Source organism: Acinonyx jubatus, chromosome D1, assembly GCF_027475565.1.
Source record: "Acinonyx jubatus isolate Ajub_Pintada_27869175 chromosome D1, VMU_Ajub_asm_v1.0, whole genome shotgun sequence".
Taxonomy (NCBI): Eukaryota; Metazoa; Chordata; class Mammalia; order Carnivora; family Felidae; genus Acinonyx; species Acinonyx jubatus.
Window position 1 is genome coordinate 39,314,342 of NC_069390.1, and position 17,562 is coordinate 39,331,903.

At 45.7% G+C, this 17,562-nt stretch overlaps 1 protein-coding gene across 2 annotated transcripts in view; it reads right to left on the reverse strand.

Moving 5' to 3' along the window:
* The window catches only part of NAV2 (neuron navigator 2), a 394,263-nt gene that overhangs the window by 253,390 nt on the left and 123,311 nt on the right, over positions 1-17,562 (reverse strand). For both annotated transcript variants that reach the window (XM_053203382.1, XM_053203383.1), the window contains exons 2-3: positions 13,917-14,034; positions 3,148-3,200 (exon numbers count right to left, since the gene is read on the reverse strand). In XM_053203382.1, the coding sequence (XP_053059357.1) occupies positions 3,148-3,200; positions 13,917-14,034 (171 nt within the window). The remainder of the gene's footprint in view (positions 1-3,147; positions 3,201-13,916; positions 14,035-17,562) is intronic.

The window sequence follows — 17,562 nt, forward strand, 5'->3', positions numbered from 1 at the left end:
TCAGAAGAGGAGTCTCACCAGAGACAGCTTATGGCACTGCAGCAGGATCATCAACAAATGTTGTAAAACCTTCCTTTGCAAGGGTCCAGGACATCCTTTAGCAAAGGGATGCCCCAGGGATGTGAATCTTCTTCCACCTATCACTCCCCCGTGGTGCACCCTCTTACGTTTCAGACTCCCTCCCGAGAAGTTATTCTTAAACCTCCCCTTGTCCTCAGATGGAACGGGCCCCCACTGTGCCGTGCACAGAGGTCTATGGAAACAGCTGCACTGTTATTCTCTGGTCTCCTGGTTCCTTAAGGGCAGGGATCACATCTTGCCCACCTGAGCATTTACTTGGCCCACCCTAGTGCCTGGCATTGGTCGGTACTCTGTGAATGCTGACTGGCAGGCTACAAGTGACAATGCCACACCCATCATGTCTGTACATCAGTGCCCTTGGGATTTTCAAGTCCATATGCCACAGGCATCTGCTCTCACTTCCCCATCCTCCTGGAAAAGGACATTTGAAGCAGAGCCTGGAGTGCAAGAGTTTGAGACCTGAGCTCCTCAGCAACCTAGTGGGTCAGAAGCAAGGGGGCTGGGCCTCCTACCCACCAAAATCAAAGCTCTTGGCCCAACCCCCAGATTAGCTGATGGACTGAACTTGCCCCTTAAAAACTGGAACAGCATCCATTCCTCCTGCTCTGAAACATCATTGTTTTTCTTTGGCTCCGTTACTCAAGGCCCCTGAAGAGTCCCTACTTTCTCAGGGAGTGAGCACATCAGCTCTGCTGATTATTTTCAGGGAGGTGCAGTTACCCTCTGAGCAGGTGCACTGCCCAAGTTCTCATCTCTCTGTAGGTCATCACCCTTCTACCAACATGGTGCTCCCCACATGCTTCCCACTCGGTTTCCTCCAAATCTGTTATCATTGGCTGCCCTAAATAAAGCCTCCTTTGGAGTCTGACCTTCTAGGAATCCAGAAGTGGTGGCTCACCACTGTGCCACATCCCCAAAGGATGCTTCCCATGAGTAGAAATGCATTAACTCTGTATATGCCCATACGGATGCACGCGCGCACACACACACACACACACACACACACACACAGGGGTCCTCGTAGATGGAACACCACCCATGCTGGTCTAAGGAGCACTTCCTGCATGCTCTAGGGGAGCTTCTGCCTTAGGCATTTGTCACAGTTCGTGATGTAGGGAAAATGACAATAGCCCTGTTGTCTTTATCATCTTTCTCATTTCCTACAGAACAGAATGACTGCGGTGGTGGTTTTCACATTTTCCTGGACTCACATCCTGTATGAAATATTCTCTGCTTCGTTCACCACCAGACCGTGTCTGCCTCCCTGCCCTTACGCTGGAACTAATTATCACCGACAATTATAGGATTTTATATTCATTCCTATGTTCAAAAAAAAAAAAAAAAAAAAAAAGAACACAGGCCATAAAAAAACAATACTTTCACAGCTGAAAGAGTTAGAGAAGCCACAAAATTTCATCGGTGCCATGGTAGCATTTATAAATAACATTTTGCATGGAGAGCTAAATTTGCACCACGGAACCTGAGGTGGCAATATTATTTTATAATCTTGGAAGTGGACTTTAACACCTCCCACAGAAGGCGCAGAAAATACAGAAGTGCCAAAGAGAATAAAAGGTTCATTGCCATCAAATACCAGGTCTACACGTGCATCATAATGGGCTGGGACAAATGCATCGGTATCTTTCCCAGGGGAAAGTACTGCCTCTCTTTTGTGCGAAGAGAGGGCCTGCATGTGTAAAATGCTTACCCTAAATTAAGTCTTCTATCTTCCACATTTTCCCAATTATTAATATACTAGACAGCTGCAGTAGCTCTAACAAAAATAGCAGCCAAGCTTTTCCAAAATTCAAAGCGGCCAGGGGAGATCTGCATGGGGACTTTCCTATGTAAGGAGTGGTTGCTCTCTGGAGGAAACCAACAGAAAAAAATCTCCAGTGAAAGGACAAAAAAAAAAAAAAAAAAAAAACACAACCAAAACAAACAGAAAACTTGTTTCAAAACGTAAACTGAAAAATGACTCCCATCACACCACACACACTCCTCTTTATAGTAAAAAATAAAGGTCACCGAAAAGGCTGTCTGGCCAACTCATTGGCATTAACAACCCTGAAAATTAAGAAGTAAAACCAAGGATCGCCAATCACTTTGCTATACTTTGGAATGAGACTATCAAATTGTGTCAACTCAAAGGGAGTAGGGGGAGGTCAGAAAAAACAGATTATGCCTTTTTTTAGTTTTAGATTTCTGAAAGCAAATTAAGGTCCTGAAAAAAAAAAAAAAAGAAGAAAAAAGAAAAAAGTTGCCCTTAAATTGCCACCTTCATATTTTAAGCAGGTAGGACCATCATCTTAACGAACGGATATGTACACAATTCGTGTCAACATTCACATCTGAAAAGCACGATGAAGGGAAAAACCAGGTATTAAGAGCACTGCAATTTAACGTGCTCTGACCTCAACAGTGATCATGAATTTTAATTCAAAGATTATGAGGACACATAACAAGAACAGATGTTAAAAGACTCATTTGTTTTTGTTTTTTTAACAGCTCTAATAGCAGAGCTTAAGCAGATCACACCAGAGAGAAGATCCCTTGTCAAGGTCACTTTAACAATGGTCTGGATAGTATCGTACACTTCACATTTCCTGCCACCGTTCTGATTTCCCATCATTCCAACCTTTGAAGGCAATCAGATCACATGCCCCCATTTCTGAGCAAGACGCCATGACCTCATCTGTGCCCTAGCACCATATACACAAACAGAAATCGCTGTGGGTCTTTGAGAAAGCAGAACTGAGTCCCAACAGTCCAAATTCTCAACAAGCGTAGGTTTGCACCAGGTCTGCATAATGTGTTTCTACAAGAAAGACAGGGAACGTGAAATGCTGACCTAAGACTCTCTGTAAAAATCATGGCCACTTTTTAGTAAATGCCAACAAATATCAGAGAGAAGCAGAACACGGCTGCTTGGAAATAGCTGTTAAGTTTATTAATATAATCCCTTAGAGTAAAGCTTACAGTGTGGCTGTTTCCAAGACGGTCACTATCATTGAGAGGAAGGGCTACTTCTTTAATAAAGACACTCACCAGCCATGTACCACTTACCATTTGTGATCTGTTCTTGGGACAGCCATTGATGTCTTCAATCTTCTCATTGGCTGAAAAAGGAAACACAAGTCAGAAAAATAAACAATCATTCCCAACACCTTGAGTAGTGATGTTCAGAACACTTGAGGCCAACCAAGTCCTAAGGCCCATCCTGGGGTCTGTCCAATCAGCGCAGGCATGTGAAACGCTGAGCCGCAGCTAGCAAGCTTCAGGACTTACTCATCCAGCCACCGTCCCCCAGGGACAGCTGGGGCAAGGTCGTCGGCATCTAAAGCAGAGACAACTGCATTGACGACAGTCTTGGAGCACTGGGACATCACAGAAATGTGTGGAGACTGGGAAACAGAGCTCTGATTATGCTTTCGGCTCTTAGACAGCTACGACCTCCCCACAGAAGCTGGGATGGTTCAGAGTGGGTCAGTCCAGCTAGAACTCCACTCCTGGGGACAAAAGGCACAGATGAAGTATCTTACCTCATCCTTTACCTTTTACTTAATTAAAACAAAATTAATTCCAGTGTAGTTACCATACAGCATTATAGTTTCAGGGGTATGATATAGTGATTCAGCGGTTCTGTCCATGACTCAGTGCTCATCACAACAAGTGCACTCCTTAATCCCCACCCCCTGCCCACCTCCCATGTGACAATCATCAGTTTGTTCTCTGTAGTTGAGTCCATTTTTTGGTTTTGTCTCATTTTTTTCCTTTTGTTTCCTAAATTCTACCTGAGTAGAATAATGTGGGATTTGTCTTTTTGACTTTTTTCACTTCGCATTATATTCTCTAGCCCATCCATGTCGCAAATGGCAAGATTTCATTCTTTATGGCTGAATAATATTCCATTGTGTTTGTCCATCTTTATCCATTCATCTGTCAATAAAGATTTGGGCTGTTTCCATAGTTTGGCTATTGTAAATAATGATGCCATAAACATAAGGGGGCATGTATCCCTTTGAATTAGTGTTTTTGTAGTCTTTGAGTAGATACCCAGTAGTGCCGGATCGTATGGTAATTCTATTTTTATTTTTTTGAAGAACCTCCATTCTGTCTTGCAGTGGGGCTGCACCAGTTTGCATTCCCACCAACAGTGCACAAGGGTTCCTTTTTCTCCACATCCTCACCAACACTTGTTTCTGGTGTTGTTGGTTTTAACCATCCTGACAGGTGTGAGGTGATCTCATTGTGGTTTTGATTTGCATTTCCCTGGCGAGTTGAGTACCTTTTCATGTGTCTGTTGGCCGTCTCACCTCATCTTTAGCCAGAAATGCTAATATTGCTTAATACAAATAGGATTACTAATAATCCTATTCCCAGAGTGGTAGCACACAGAGAAAATAAGAGAGCGAGACTTAAAAGGGATGCAACCCAGGCCACATAGTGAGTCCAGGCTAGATCTGAAACACGCTCCTAAAGTCATAATAGCACCTGGCTATTTAGAGAAGTGGGAGAAAGAGGTTGTGTTAAATTAACTGGAAATCAATCCAAGTGACAAGGAAGAAAGGCCCAGGTTCCCACAGCGAAGTAAGGAGGAATCCCTATAAGACACAGCCCAAGCTATCTATGGTGGGTGCAGGGGGGTTTCAGTTTGCCACAGCAGCACCACATAAAAGCAACATAGGTAGAGGTTGGGGCACTAGCTTTGGGAGGCAAAGATACCTCCACGTTTGAATCTCAGATCTATAGCTTCTTAGCTGTGTGATCTCAGCCATGTCCCTCAACCTCTCTGGGCCACAGGTTCCCCATCTATAGGATGGAGCTAACACTACCTGCTCTAGAGGAAGAGCTATGATAGACTATAGGATGCCAGAAAAATACTTCATGCAGTGCCTAGCACACAGTATGTATCCTACAAATAGCAGCTATCATTTACCCAATAATACATACCATCTATGTAAAGTATATAAGATATGAATTTCCTTTCTGAAGTCTCCATCTGAGTTAAGCCCACAAACTCAGCTAGGAGTCCACAGTCAAGCACTGAGGTTCTGCTGCCTCCGGGAAGCCCCTGTAAGCTTCCTCCCCAGTCCCTTTGGTCCTTTTACTTAGGGTCCCCACCCCTAGAAGAAGAAAGCACATGCAAGTCTGTGTTCTCTCAGCACTGTGTACCTTCCTCTGTTTTGGTCTGAATCATTTAAGGTGTAACTCCTTTTCTGGTCTCCACCAGCTATGCTGTTGAAAGCTTGGCAGACCTACAGATTTTGGTTTTCACATTTGTGTGTTCGGGGCTCAAGAAGTGCTTACAAAATCAAATTTCAAAAACAAACAATCATGTCAGATTTTAATGAATAGGATGCCAAAAATCCCCATAAAGAGGAAAGATATTAAAAACTATCTGAAAAGAATAACCAAATCAAAGTGTCCCAAGCTCCAATTTTAGAACTCCTGGATCTAATACATAATACAGCTCAGCATTACCTCAATTGGACTCCCCCCCCCACGCTCTGGTGTTCTCTACTTCGAGAAAGAAGGGAGAAATAAAGCTAGTGTCAAGAAATTGTTTAAGGGAGAAGTTGGGGAGAGGGGAAAATGGGGAATGGGCACTGGGTGTTGTATGGAAGCCAATTTGACAATAAATTATATTAAAAGAAAAAAATTGTTTAAAAATCTCATTCCTAGGAGATAGTCTGGTTAGTATACATTCAGCCTAATCTACACCTTCTTTAGAATTTGCTCAGGCTAACAGATACTCCACTCTACGATCTACCTTAGAAGATGTCAATCTTCAGAAATCCAACTCTTTAAGAACAGTGGGATAGACATTTTAGGAAGCCTTTTCTACCCGTTTCCCTTACCCCCAAAAGAGGTGCCATAAAGCCTTTAAAAAGCACATAAGAAATGCCCAGTGAATGGGATGACTCATGGGTATCTGTTCTTTAGTTCACCAGAAAATGACAGAATTACAATCAGTCAGAATAGGTCACTAGCATGTCAGCTCCAGAAGAACAAGCTTTATCATCTGCTTCCTATTGTAACCTCAGAGCTTAAGACAGTGCTGGTCACACAGAAGCCAACTCAAATATTTGTTGAAAGGAGCTAAGGAATGAGTATTCTGAACGCTTCAAAGAATCAAAGTTTTACTGCCTATTCGGAGGCAATGGTCTTTTCACTTGTCAATACAGAGGCACATACTAAAGATGAAAAAAAAAAAAAGATCCTGGACAAATGGCATGCCTTCAAACAAGGGAAATTATGGCAGGCCTGCACTCAGACCCTGGGTTTTGATATACAACAATAGAGAATAAATATGTGGCTTCTGAGAATCCAGGCCTCTCAAGGTATCTTCCAATTGGATACTCATGATGGCCAAAGTCATAAGTCATTAGATTCTGATCAATACCCAGTTCAGCATTAGGTCATTAGTGCTCATTCAAGTAAAGGATGGATAACTGCGATCTTAGGAAATCATTTTAAAGATTCTTTATATGCCATCTAGATAAAAATGCCAAAGGACTTGGTCTAATTGTTACTCTACTTCCTTTTTGTAGTCTGTCACCTAAACCACAGTCAGGTGCTGCCTGAATTCAAATACTGCAGCTCCCAGGAGCTTAATGCCATTTTACAACATTAGAAATAAACCAATGGAGTGGAGCCTATGGATGACCACTCTGAAGAATATGCGGGAAGAGATCAACTAAATGCCTAAGCCCAAACTCAAAGAGCTTAATAAAAATGCAAAAAAATGTCTTGAACTTCCTAGTTTCCAATTTCATGTAATTTAAATACTTCTCCTTTGCTTAAATTCTCAAGAATTTCCATAACTGTCATAAATACTCAGAGCAATAACAGCAGTTCTGATTCTGCCGAAAAGGAAAAAGAACTTGGTTAACTTGTGGTAGGGGGTCTTTGGCTGCAACACAGAAGTAGATAACCAAAGAAGCAAAGGCATTTGTCCCCCAAGTCTTCAACTACGATTCAAACTGGCAACCCTAAGTGCCAGTGCCCATTTATGTATTCTAGCAGGTTCAAGACCTTCTCAATCCATGAATGCGGTAACCTGCCTGCATACAAGGCGACAAGTTATTAATTGGAAAGCTTCAGTGCGCTTTTCAAGTAAGGAGAGTGGCACCAGCTCATTGCTTTCCAGCGGACTTCTTTGGAAGGGATGACAACATTTCATATGCATCCATGCACAGGGCAGCTGGCAGCCCGGCCAACAGGAGAGAGAGAAACTGGCTGCCCAGAAAGGCAGAGGACTTACCCAAAGACACACAACAGTAGCAGGTCATCAATGGAAAGAGGGCACAATCCTAGGTGTTGTCTGAATTTCCTGGTTGTGCTCAGAGGCCACCCAAATGGTGATGGAAAATGGGCTGCTATCAGCTCTCGTCACCTCTGATGGGAAATCTCTTCCCCTATCCTCTGTCCTTGCTTCCTCCTTCTCTCCAATCCTCTTTTGTTCATCCTATTTCCCTCCTTCTCTCTCCTTTCATCCCTGCCTCCCACCCCTTTTCCCCTACCCTCCTTCCACCCCCTTCTGGCATTCTCCCTGAGTGACAGCAATGTAAGCTGGAGGAGGGAGGCCTGTCTCTCCCTCTTGATTCATGCTGTTTATCCTGGCCTCGTAAACCTCTCTAATAACTCATGGCGATGGGGCTGGCAGGCAACTGCCGGCTTTGGGCAGCTCATGACTCCAGAAGATAATCACACTAATAAGAGGTTGAACAGAGACTGGACCCTCGGTCACGGAAAGCAGGACACGAAAGGCAGGAGGGAAAGATCCATTTCTGCCTAAAGGGCAGAAGCGATGGTATAAAAGCGTGGGCTCCAAATCATCCCACTACCCGAGAAACCCAACTCCTGGGATAGGTAGACGGACTCTAGAATTGATCTATCCAGGGTAGCTGAAGACTCAGGAGCAGTGTCTATGGTTAACACTTCAGGGTTCCCTTCAAGCCACACATCTGATCATGGCACTCCCCGCTGTGAAAAATTAACTCTTCAACCACTAGCCTCGGTGCTAAGGCAGAAGCCCAGAATTTGCTCCCCTGTGCCTGGCAGCCTGCCTGATTTTGCCTCGTTGACCCTTTGGCTCTCTACCCTCCAAGCATCCCTGCACACTCTTCATCTGCCAGGAATGCCCTCCCGACTGCTCCACCTAGCTAACTCCAAGTTTGAGGTCTTGGCTTAAAGGTAAATTCCTCAAGGAGCCCTTCCTTGATTCTACCCCCTATACTCTATCATGGGTCAGGTCTCACAGCACCACTGGTCCTCAATCATTATGTATTATACTCCCTGGCCTAGATAGGGGTTGTCCTCTCAAAGGGACCATCTGTCTGCTTGTAAGTTTTGATGGGCCTGCTCTTATTTATCTATCATTTTTCGAATTTGTTTTGAGAGAGAGAGAGAGAGAGAGAGAGCACGAGTGCATGTGCAACCCATGAGCACAAGCAGGAGAGGGGCAAGGGGAAAGGGAGAGAGAAAATCCTGAGCAGGCTCCGCACTGTCAGTGTGGAGCCCGATGTGGGGCTCGAACTCATGAAACGCAAGACCATGACCTGAGCCGAAACCAAGAGCCAGTCAGGTGCCTCTGATGGGCCTTCTTTTCAATGTGTTCTTTTCTCTACTTTGAAGTAACTTCATGCTGACAGAAAAGTCACAGGAATAGTACAGAAAATCCACATATACCATCCATTCTCATCTCCTCCCTCCCTCTCCTCTGTATGTATGTGTGTATATTTTTCTGAAATCATTGTAGTTTAGACTACATAGATCATGTCCTTTGCCCCTTATACTTAACATCCTTGTTCTTTGCAAATATATACGATCTCATGGTACAATTAGAACATTCCAATTGTGCCAACTGCCTTAAAAATGTCCTTTATAGCATTTTAGTCCCCTAATCAGGATCTAGTAGCACATTTAGTTGTCACAGCTGTTAAATCTCCTTTATATTGGAACAATTTCTCAGCCTTTGGCTTTCACAGAAGTGATAGTTTTGAACAATATAGGCCTTTTTTTGTTGTCGTTGTAATAGAAAGTTCTACAATTGGAGTTTGTCTAAGATTCCTCATGATTAGTTTCAGGCTTTCCATCCCTGACTGGAATTCAACATAAGTGATGTTATGTTCTTCTCAGGGCATCACATCAGCAAGCACAGGACATCCATCTACCCCTTGCCAATGATACAATTTTGATCTCCTGGTCACGACATCTGGATACTCCCCTGTGTGGATACCTTCCCCTTACAACTAATAAGCCATCAGCGGAGAGACACTTTGAGACCACGCAAATAGCTTGCCCCTCAAACTTTCTCCTCCAGATGTCAGCATCCATGGATTCTTGCCTTAACTAATCTTTACCATCATGGTTGCAACCTCCTCTGTATTTGTTAGTCAGTGTTCTCCAGTACAGCGAAGTCCGGTCTTCTCCTGATAGATGTTTCTGTCAGTACAGATTCCTATCCCTGTTATATAGGAATTCCTATTTTATTTCACAGTTCTAATCCACAACTGTCCTCAATTTTGAGGCTCCGGTCTCAGATTACAGTCATTCTTCATAGCCACAGAGGGTACAACTAGCACTTACAGGGAGATACTACCAAGGAGGGTGGATTTTGACCTAGTCAAAGAAAAGGTTCAGAAGGATTCCAAATCGCCATCAACAGAACTAGCTGATTGGGGAAGTAGTAAGCTGCCCATCACAGGAAGTATTTAACTGTCTGTTGACTGCTCTTTCTAGAAAAAAACCATGTATCAGGTTGGGGCTTTTAGAGATCCCTTCCAAACCTTTGAGTTGAGACCTGCGACAGAATCCTGGGAAGGAAGAGAGCATGACATCTAGTTTAGAGGCATATTCAGAAGAATACTAACTGCTGACAAGGGAAAACATCCAGCCACCCGTTGGACACAATCCAACCAGGCTTGTAGAAGCAGGAGCTGTAATGAGTGAACATCTAATCCCTAGTCCTCTTGATTTTTCTTGACCATCATTGCATGCCGGCCGCCATGTTAAATGCCAGGAGCCGAAAAAGACCACTCAGACCCAGGCCCAACACAGAAACCAATGGAATCATAGAGGAGAGTGCCTCCAGCTCTGCCTGGGGGAGCTAGGGAAGATAGGGACTTTTCCAGAATGAGTGGGGGCTCATCAGCCAAAAGAACTGCAACACCAAAATTCTGTCCAGCACACAACGGACTCCAATTCTGGAAAAATCTTAGACCAACGGAGATACACACGCACATATGTGTATGTTAAATACATACACATACGTATGTACCTTTTTACATTTTATTTTAAAGGACACGTGTGGGAGAAGGCATGGACTTCAAAGTAAAGAGTACAATTGGTCAATAATTCAGGATCCTGGTCAGAAAACGCTACTCCCCTCCTGCACCAAGAGAGAGGTATTCACAAGACCCTCAAAGATTAAATGCTCTGAACTGGCTGATAAACAACCTAGAGTAGTCACGTAGAACTACGTAGCTACGTAGAACACGTAGAACTCCTACGTGTACCTACCTTTTCAGCTCCTCACTTTCTGGGTCTCTGTCCTCTACACACAGAGCACAGGGTGTAAGCCCAGTAAAGTCCAGGGCAGAGACAGAGGTGCTGATGCCCGCCTTGCTCATAGAGTCCCCGGCAGAACCAAGCCTCGCTTGGAGGGGCGAGGGAAAGCAACCTGGGGGCCTCACATGCAGCCGGCCGCTGGGACTAACGAGAGGCCCTGAAACTGGTCCAGTGGCTTAGGCCTAGAAAGGTCACTGTCTAGGCAAATTCATATCATCTCAATACATTCAGGGAAGCCTCCCCATGAGCAAGGATAAAAACTGTGCTGGCAGACATTTCCGTAGCACCATACTTCGTCAATTCTGGACAGCCGTGCTACCTACCGTTCACCTCTCCTGAGCCCTGACAGACCTAACGCATCTATCATGCGCACTCTAACACGGATACCAAAGCCTTGTCATCCTCGTACGCCTACCTTTCTAGAGGGCGGTTACCAGGAACACTGGTTTCCAAACAAGTTTCATGTTCGATACCTACCTTGCACTTCCTAAGACTGCTACAAAAATCAGGCCATGCCTATTTTAAAGACAGAGAAACAGAGGCAGTGGAGGAAAAGGGCTCTGAGGGCCCATGGTTGGAAGCAAGGAAGCTGGGATGAGAGTGAGGCCTCTTGCTTTCACCCTTTCCCCTTTATCTCCTGCTCCCTGGGCTGGAAGCAGAGAAGGCCCTGGCAGAAATCCTGCACAGCCCCCAGATTCAGCCACAGTCGCGCTGCTAACGTATCGAATGGGACACGGTTGATGTGGAGATCAAAACTCCGCTCAAGTGCAAGTCCGCTCTCTCTGAGAACCTCACCAAGAAGATGCTGCTCTTTCTTCCAAGGTTACAGGCCTTGCACACTTGTCTCTTTATTCCTAGCTTGGAGCACAACGCTGGCACACAGTCAGGACTCCAGAAATAGTTACTAACGCGAAGTGAAGGGAGGTAGATTCTTGTACGGGGTTCCGTGTCTCTAGATTGAGAGGGGAGATATAGGATATAGCAGAACAAGGAACAGAAGATTTAGAAGCAAAATAACCCAGGTTAGAATCCCCTTGCAGACTAGTTGGGTAATACTGAGCTGAGACTCAGTGAGCCTCAGTTTTTGCAACTGTAAAATGGGGTGAATCTCGCCTACTTTGTAGGCATGTTGAGGAAATGGAAAGAAATGTCAAAGACTAGCACGAGTGATGAAGAGTGCGAGGAAGAAAAAATAGGTTCCAGTCCAAGATGGCCACAGAGGAAGAGGGAAGGGGAGGGGGTGGAAAAGGCAAAAATGGGTGAAAGGGAGTGGGAGATACAGGCCTCCAGTTACAGAATGAAGGAGTCATGGAGATAAAAGGCACAGCATAGGGAATATAGTCAATAATAATACAATTGCATTGTATGGGGACAGATCGTAGCTACACCTGCGGTGAGTATAACAATGGAGTTGAGTCACTATGTTGTACACCTGAAACACAAGTGACATTCAGGATCAACAATTCTCAGAAAAGTTTGTGGGGGAAAAAGCATGGGAGGAGAAAGAGATGAAAAGGAATAAGTGTAGTGGACAGACTTCTAGAGGACCCCCAACTCTCCTCCCACTCAGCTTCGAGCCCTTGTACTGTCCCCTCGCATCGAGTAGGACAGGACCTGCAATTTGCTTTTAACCAACAAAATATGGCAAAGGGCATGGGATGTCACTCCCACAGTCATGTTACATCGTAGATGACAAATTGCTAGCCAACTTGCTCTAGAAACTTTCTCCCTTTCTGGCATTGAAAAAAATGAAAGCAGCCACACTGGCGGCAGAAGGGGGTGGGCACCTGGGTGGCTCAGTTGGTTAAGCATCCGACTTCAGCTCGGATCACGATCTTATGGTTTTTGAGTGCAAGCCTCACATCGGGCTCTCTGCTGTCAGCTCAGAGACCACTTCGGATCCTCTGCCTCCCTGTCTCTCTGCTCCTCCCCTGCTCACTCACACGTGTGTGCGGTCTCAAAAATATATACAGACATGAAATTAAAAAACAACCACACTAAGAGATGCACATGGCAAGGAGCCGAGAGGGATTTCTGAGAGCTAAGACTTCCAGCCAACAGTAAGAAATCAAGACTTACCTCCTATAACTGCAAGGAAGTGAATCCTGCCAACACTGAGTGAACCTGGTCCCCTCCCCAGTCAAGCCTCCGTGTGAGGACCCAGCCCAGGCCTACATCTTGACTGCAGCCTTGCAGAGGCACTGGCCAAGCCATGCTTGCATTCCGACCCCCAGAAACCACGAGACGATACGTACGTGCAAAGTGTGTGGCCCTGTGTTACATGGCAAGAGGCAGCTAACACAAGGGGGGGGGGAAGACAGAGAAGGGGAACCAGGCTCAAGCTCATCTTAAGAAACCCATCTTAGGACATCAGGGACCCTTGTATCTGAGTGGCAGTTCTCCAAAAGTCATCAGCCAAGGCCAGCTTGCCTATGTTTTTAGGTACAATCTCCACAGATGTGAGCAGGGCTACAACTATTAAAGGCCACTTTTCTCACACTGGAACGATAAGCAATTCTTCCAACACAACACATGCCCAAGGGGCTGGGGTTTCTGTCCTTATGCCTTTTCCCTGGGCATGAGGCAGCCACAGACGCTGCCAGCGACAACAATCAGCCTAATGTCATCTAATTGACCTCCTGCCTCCCGAGTCTGAGCTCTCAAGCAGGGATGCAGGGGGCACTTCCCTTAAGTCTTTAAGGCTGGAGGCAGAGCTGCGCCCAGCCTGTGCCTGCCTTCCCAGGGAGAGCCCTCTCTCCCAAGCATGCGGCCCCAGCTCCCTTCCCCCAGCATTAAAACCAAAACCAACCTTCTGCAAAATTCAATCCTTTGATTTCTCAGTCCCAATTAAAGTTGGCAGGACTAAACCAGTCGAGTAGTGCATTTTTTTGTTTTTGGTATTTACCAAATATTTGGAAATATTTATTTCCAAAATAACCCGTTAAAAAAAAATACCATCAGAGGGGGGAATGGAAAGCCAGACAGATCAGGGGCAAGAAAGGGACAGAGAGCCCTCCCCAAACCACCAGCACTTCCCTCCAGCCCTTCTCAGAGCATCAAGGGGGTCCTCTTATCGGAAAAAGCAAGCTGGCACCCACAACCCCCAAGCACAAAACAGAATCGAATAAATGGTCAACCCACGTGGCAGAAACACTGTATTCTCCTGAGATTTCAGTGTGCCATGCCCCTTGCCCAGCTCAACAACCCCTTCTAGGTCTCCACCGTAACTCCTCAATCCCCGACGTAAAACCCACTCTTACCCACAACCTGGATAATCTGAGCCAGGAGGACGCCGTCTGTCACATCTTGCTGGAGGTCCTTGATGAGACGTTTGTGGCCCGACTTGGCTAAATAATGATTGGCCCAGTCCGTGTAGATCTGCAAAAACAAAAACAAAAACCAAAGAGGCAACTTTAGGAACCCGCTCAGATCCTATCCCGTGTCAGAGGCAGCTGCTGGGGCCTGCGCAGCAGCCAGGGTCCCACCAGCTCGCTACCCTGGGCCAGCCGGTGCCATTAACATGCAGAGCCTCGTGCTGAGGGCCATTCAGCTACCCATAGCCGGGCTTTCGCCTATTGAGAGCTCTGCCATCAAGAGGCAGGGAAAAGCTAAAGAAAGCTTCAAAGCATGCAAAGGCCTGAATGGGATGGGGACACAGAACTCAACAGTCTGCTCCAGACGGCTTTGAGAGGCAGTGCCTCGAAAGGCAAGAGAAGCCTCCCCCGCCCCACCGCCATCACCCCCCTTCCCCCCGCCCCTGCCCATCTTTTTCTCTTTATTGAGAAAACGTATGGGGAGGTTACCACCCAACAGGCATCTTTTAATGGGCCATTTCAGGGTAAGGAGCGCTATTGAGTTAGCGGAGCTCTCAGGAGCCTGGGTCCCTTGTAAAGAAGCCAAGTACACAAACACAGAGCCCCTCAATTACTCGTGTGTGAGTGGCGTTATTTACGGCCTCACGATCGCCTCGAATGTAATCGGTTTCATTTAAAAGCCCAGCATCATTTTCACTGTTGGGGTTCTGTGACTAACAAGAATTTTAAAAACCCAGCAAATTCTGACATATTTAAACACAGCACTGGTGCACACAGCATCCTGAAAGGCAGAGGCTAGGTCACCCATGGGATCAGGAAAGCAGACCCCTTCGGGGACATACAGACCTGCTCCTGTCACAGAACTGTCACTACAAGAGAATCTTTTCTTGCAGAACAGCACAAGAAAACTCACCTGAGATCTTTCTCCCTAACTGGAAAAAAAAAAAAAAAAAAAGGCCAAAAAACAAAATTAGACACCTCGTCAATTTTGAGTGCTAGGTTCCACAGATTTGTGAGTCTACGGAGGGACATGCAGGCCCTATAGATCGGCACCCTTTCTTCTCCCCTACAGGGATACGAACAAATGACTGCTCAAAAGAGAATACCGTACCCCTGCTGGTCCATCTATTAGTAACAAGTTCACATACTAACTCCCATGACGTCTCCACCCAAATGGAGGTGATCACTGTATCTCCAGCAGGCCTGCTCGGGGATCTTGTGTGTGACTTCTAGAGCAGGGGGAGCCTTCCCCTCACCCTGGCTCTCCTCCATTCTATTCTTCCAATGGGCCCAGAGCAATCTCAAGCAATGGGGCACTGCCCCTTGAGGCTCGTAAAATGGGACAACAGGCCAGGGCCTGGAATCACAGAGTGGACCCGTTAGGGAGCCTCATTCTAAAACGGGCAAGGCAGAGAAGCACTTCCTACTTCATCAAGAACAGGGGACAGACACCCCCTGGCTATTCCCACCCCCAACCTCAGAGCTGGGTCTTCCACTGCAGAGACCCACGAGCTGAAGAGGTACGCCGCAGGATGATTCTGTGTCACACCTCGGTCCAAGGCATCTAATCCTTAAATCCATGTTACTTTCCTGCCCTAGGATTCTCAAGTTGTCAGAGATCAAAAGCCTAATAAAGCAAGATCATTTTCGATTCTGTGATCACCGAGAAAGCGAAGGACATGGGGAGCCATCTTGGTCATTTTACAGCCAGTCCTAAATGCCAAGGATTATTAGATTGTTAAGAGGGAGAGAAAAAACATGAGAAGGGAAAGAGGCAGCCCCGGGTTCAAGTCCCAGTTCTGGAGGTTCCATGGGGTAGGGATTTGGATCGCTTTTGTCCAGTGATGTGTCCAAGGTGGTTACAGCATTAAGCACATAGTTCTCAATATGTGTCTGTGAAGAATGGATGAAGGACCTCAGGCAAGCTCTTTAAACGCACTGAAGCTAGTTTTTCTTAGCCATGAAATGGGATCAACACCATCTACTTGTCAGTTATTATGAGGACTGAGTGATAAAACATTTAAAAAAAAAAGGGATTTATGCACAGTAGGAGCTTAATAAATGACCTATAGTGCCTACTATATACCAGACACCAGTATAAACACTTTGCACATATTAATTCATTTAATACTTATTCTAGGAGGTGGATACCATTGTTAGGTCTATTTTTTTTTTTTTTTCCAGAGAAATGTGAAACGTAGAGAGGTAAACTAACTTGTCCGAGGTAACAAGTGGCAGAGCCAGGATTTGAACCCAGGCTGACTGGCTCTGTAATCCCTTAGACATTCAACAATGCTCCTTCTCTGAATACAAATACAAATGTTATTCCTAGCTTTTACCTCCTCCATGACACCCTCCTACGGACTCTAGGCTCATTCCCCTATTCAGTTATGTTCCGGCTGAAAGAATTAAACAATAAATAAACAAAAACCCAAAGCCTAGTTCTAGCCCTTGCTGTCTGAATGCCCCCGGGCAAGTTACTCAACTTGTCTGAGCTTCAGTTTACTCAGCTGTAAGATGGGCATAAGAAAGACTACTTCAGAAAGCAGTTAGGAAGACTTTTACATCTAAAGGGCATAGCATCTGCCACATGCTAAGTGTTCAGTAAATAAAGTATTTAGAAATGTGGCTACCAGCATTATGAAATGGGCCAGAACAAAATCAGCCCAGCCTCTCCCCTGAACCTCCAGGACACAGACGACTCAGGGACTCCTTCTCCTCCTCCCTCACAAGGTAGAATTTCAGGAGTGAACCATCCACCATCTGGAATCACAAACTATGACGGACTGAAAGAAAAGGAGGTCAGAGATTGACCAGGCTGGTTCCTAGAGCCAAGCTCCCTTCCCCAGCTAGGAGATGCACCCAAGCACTACAGGGATCCCACAAGCTACGTCTGAAGGACTGTGGAAACATTCCAAAGCTTAAAGCCATCCACCCCCAAGGTCATCAGCTGAGGGGAGAAGGGGTCATGGACAAGGATACTGCTGAGTGGGAGGTGATGCTGGTACCTCTTGCTCATTCTCTTCCTGGAAGTTAAAGGTACTTTAAAATAGATCTACTCTCCAAAACCAGTCTTCTGCGTGTCCACACAATCCAGCAAGAAATCAAGGTTAAGCAAACTTCTTTCAACAAGTATATGTGTGTACACACACACACACACACACTCACTCACCTTGGAGCCATGGTGGGGCCATGTGGGTATCTGGTATACCAAGGAGAACTTCTACAGTGGTCAGAAATGGCTCTGCCGAAGAAGTGAGCTTCTCTACCCAAAAACTATGTAAAAGAAGAGCCTTTCTTTCACCTTAGCCTACCACACACCACTGCAACTTTGTCTTCCCAGAGCACAGCTCTAGGAAGTTGTGCTCCTGCTCAAAAAAAAAAAAAAAAACTCATCAACAGCTCCCCACTTCCCACTGAATTCAAGTCTGGCTTTTCACACTGCTATTCAAGGCAGTCTGATCCACCCACTCTATCCCAGACCACGCTCAACCCTTGCGGGGGAGGCGGTGTATGTGGAAGTTAAGAGGATAGGCTTTGGAAATGACCAAGTACAGCTGGCCCTCAGCCCCGGGCAAATGAATTTCCATTA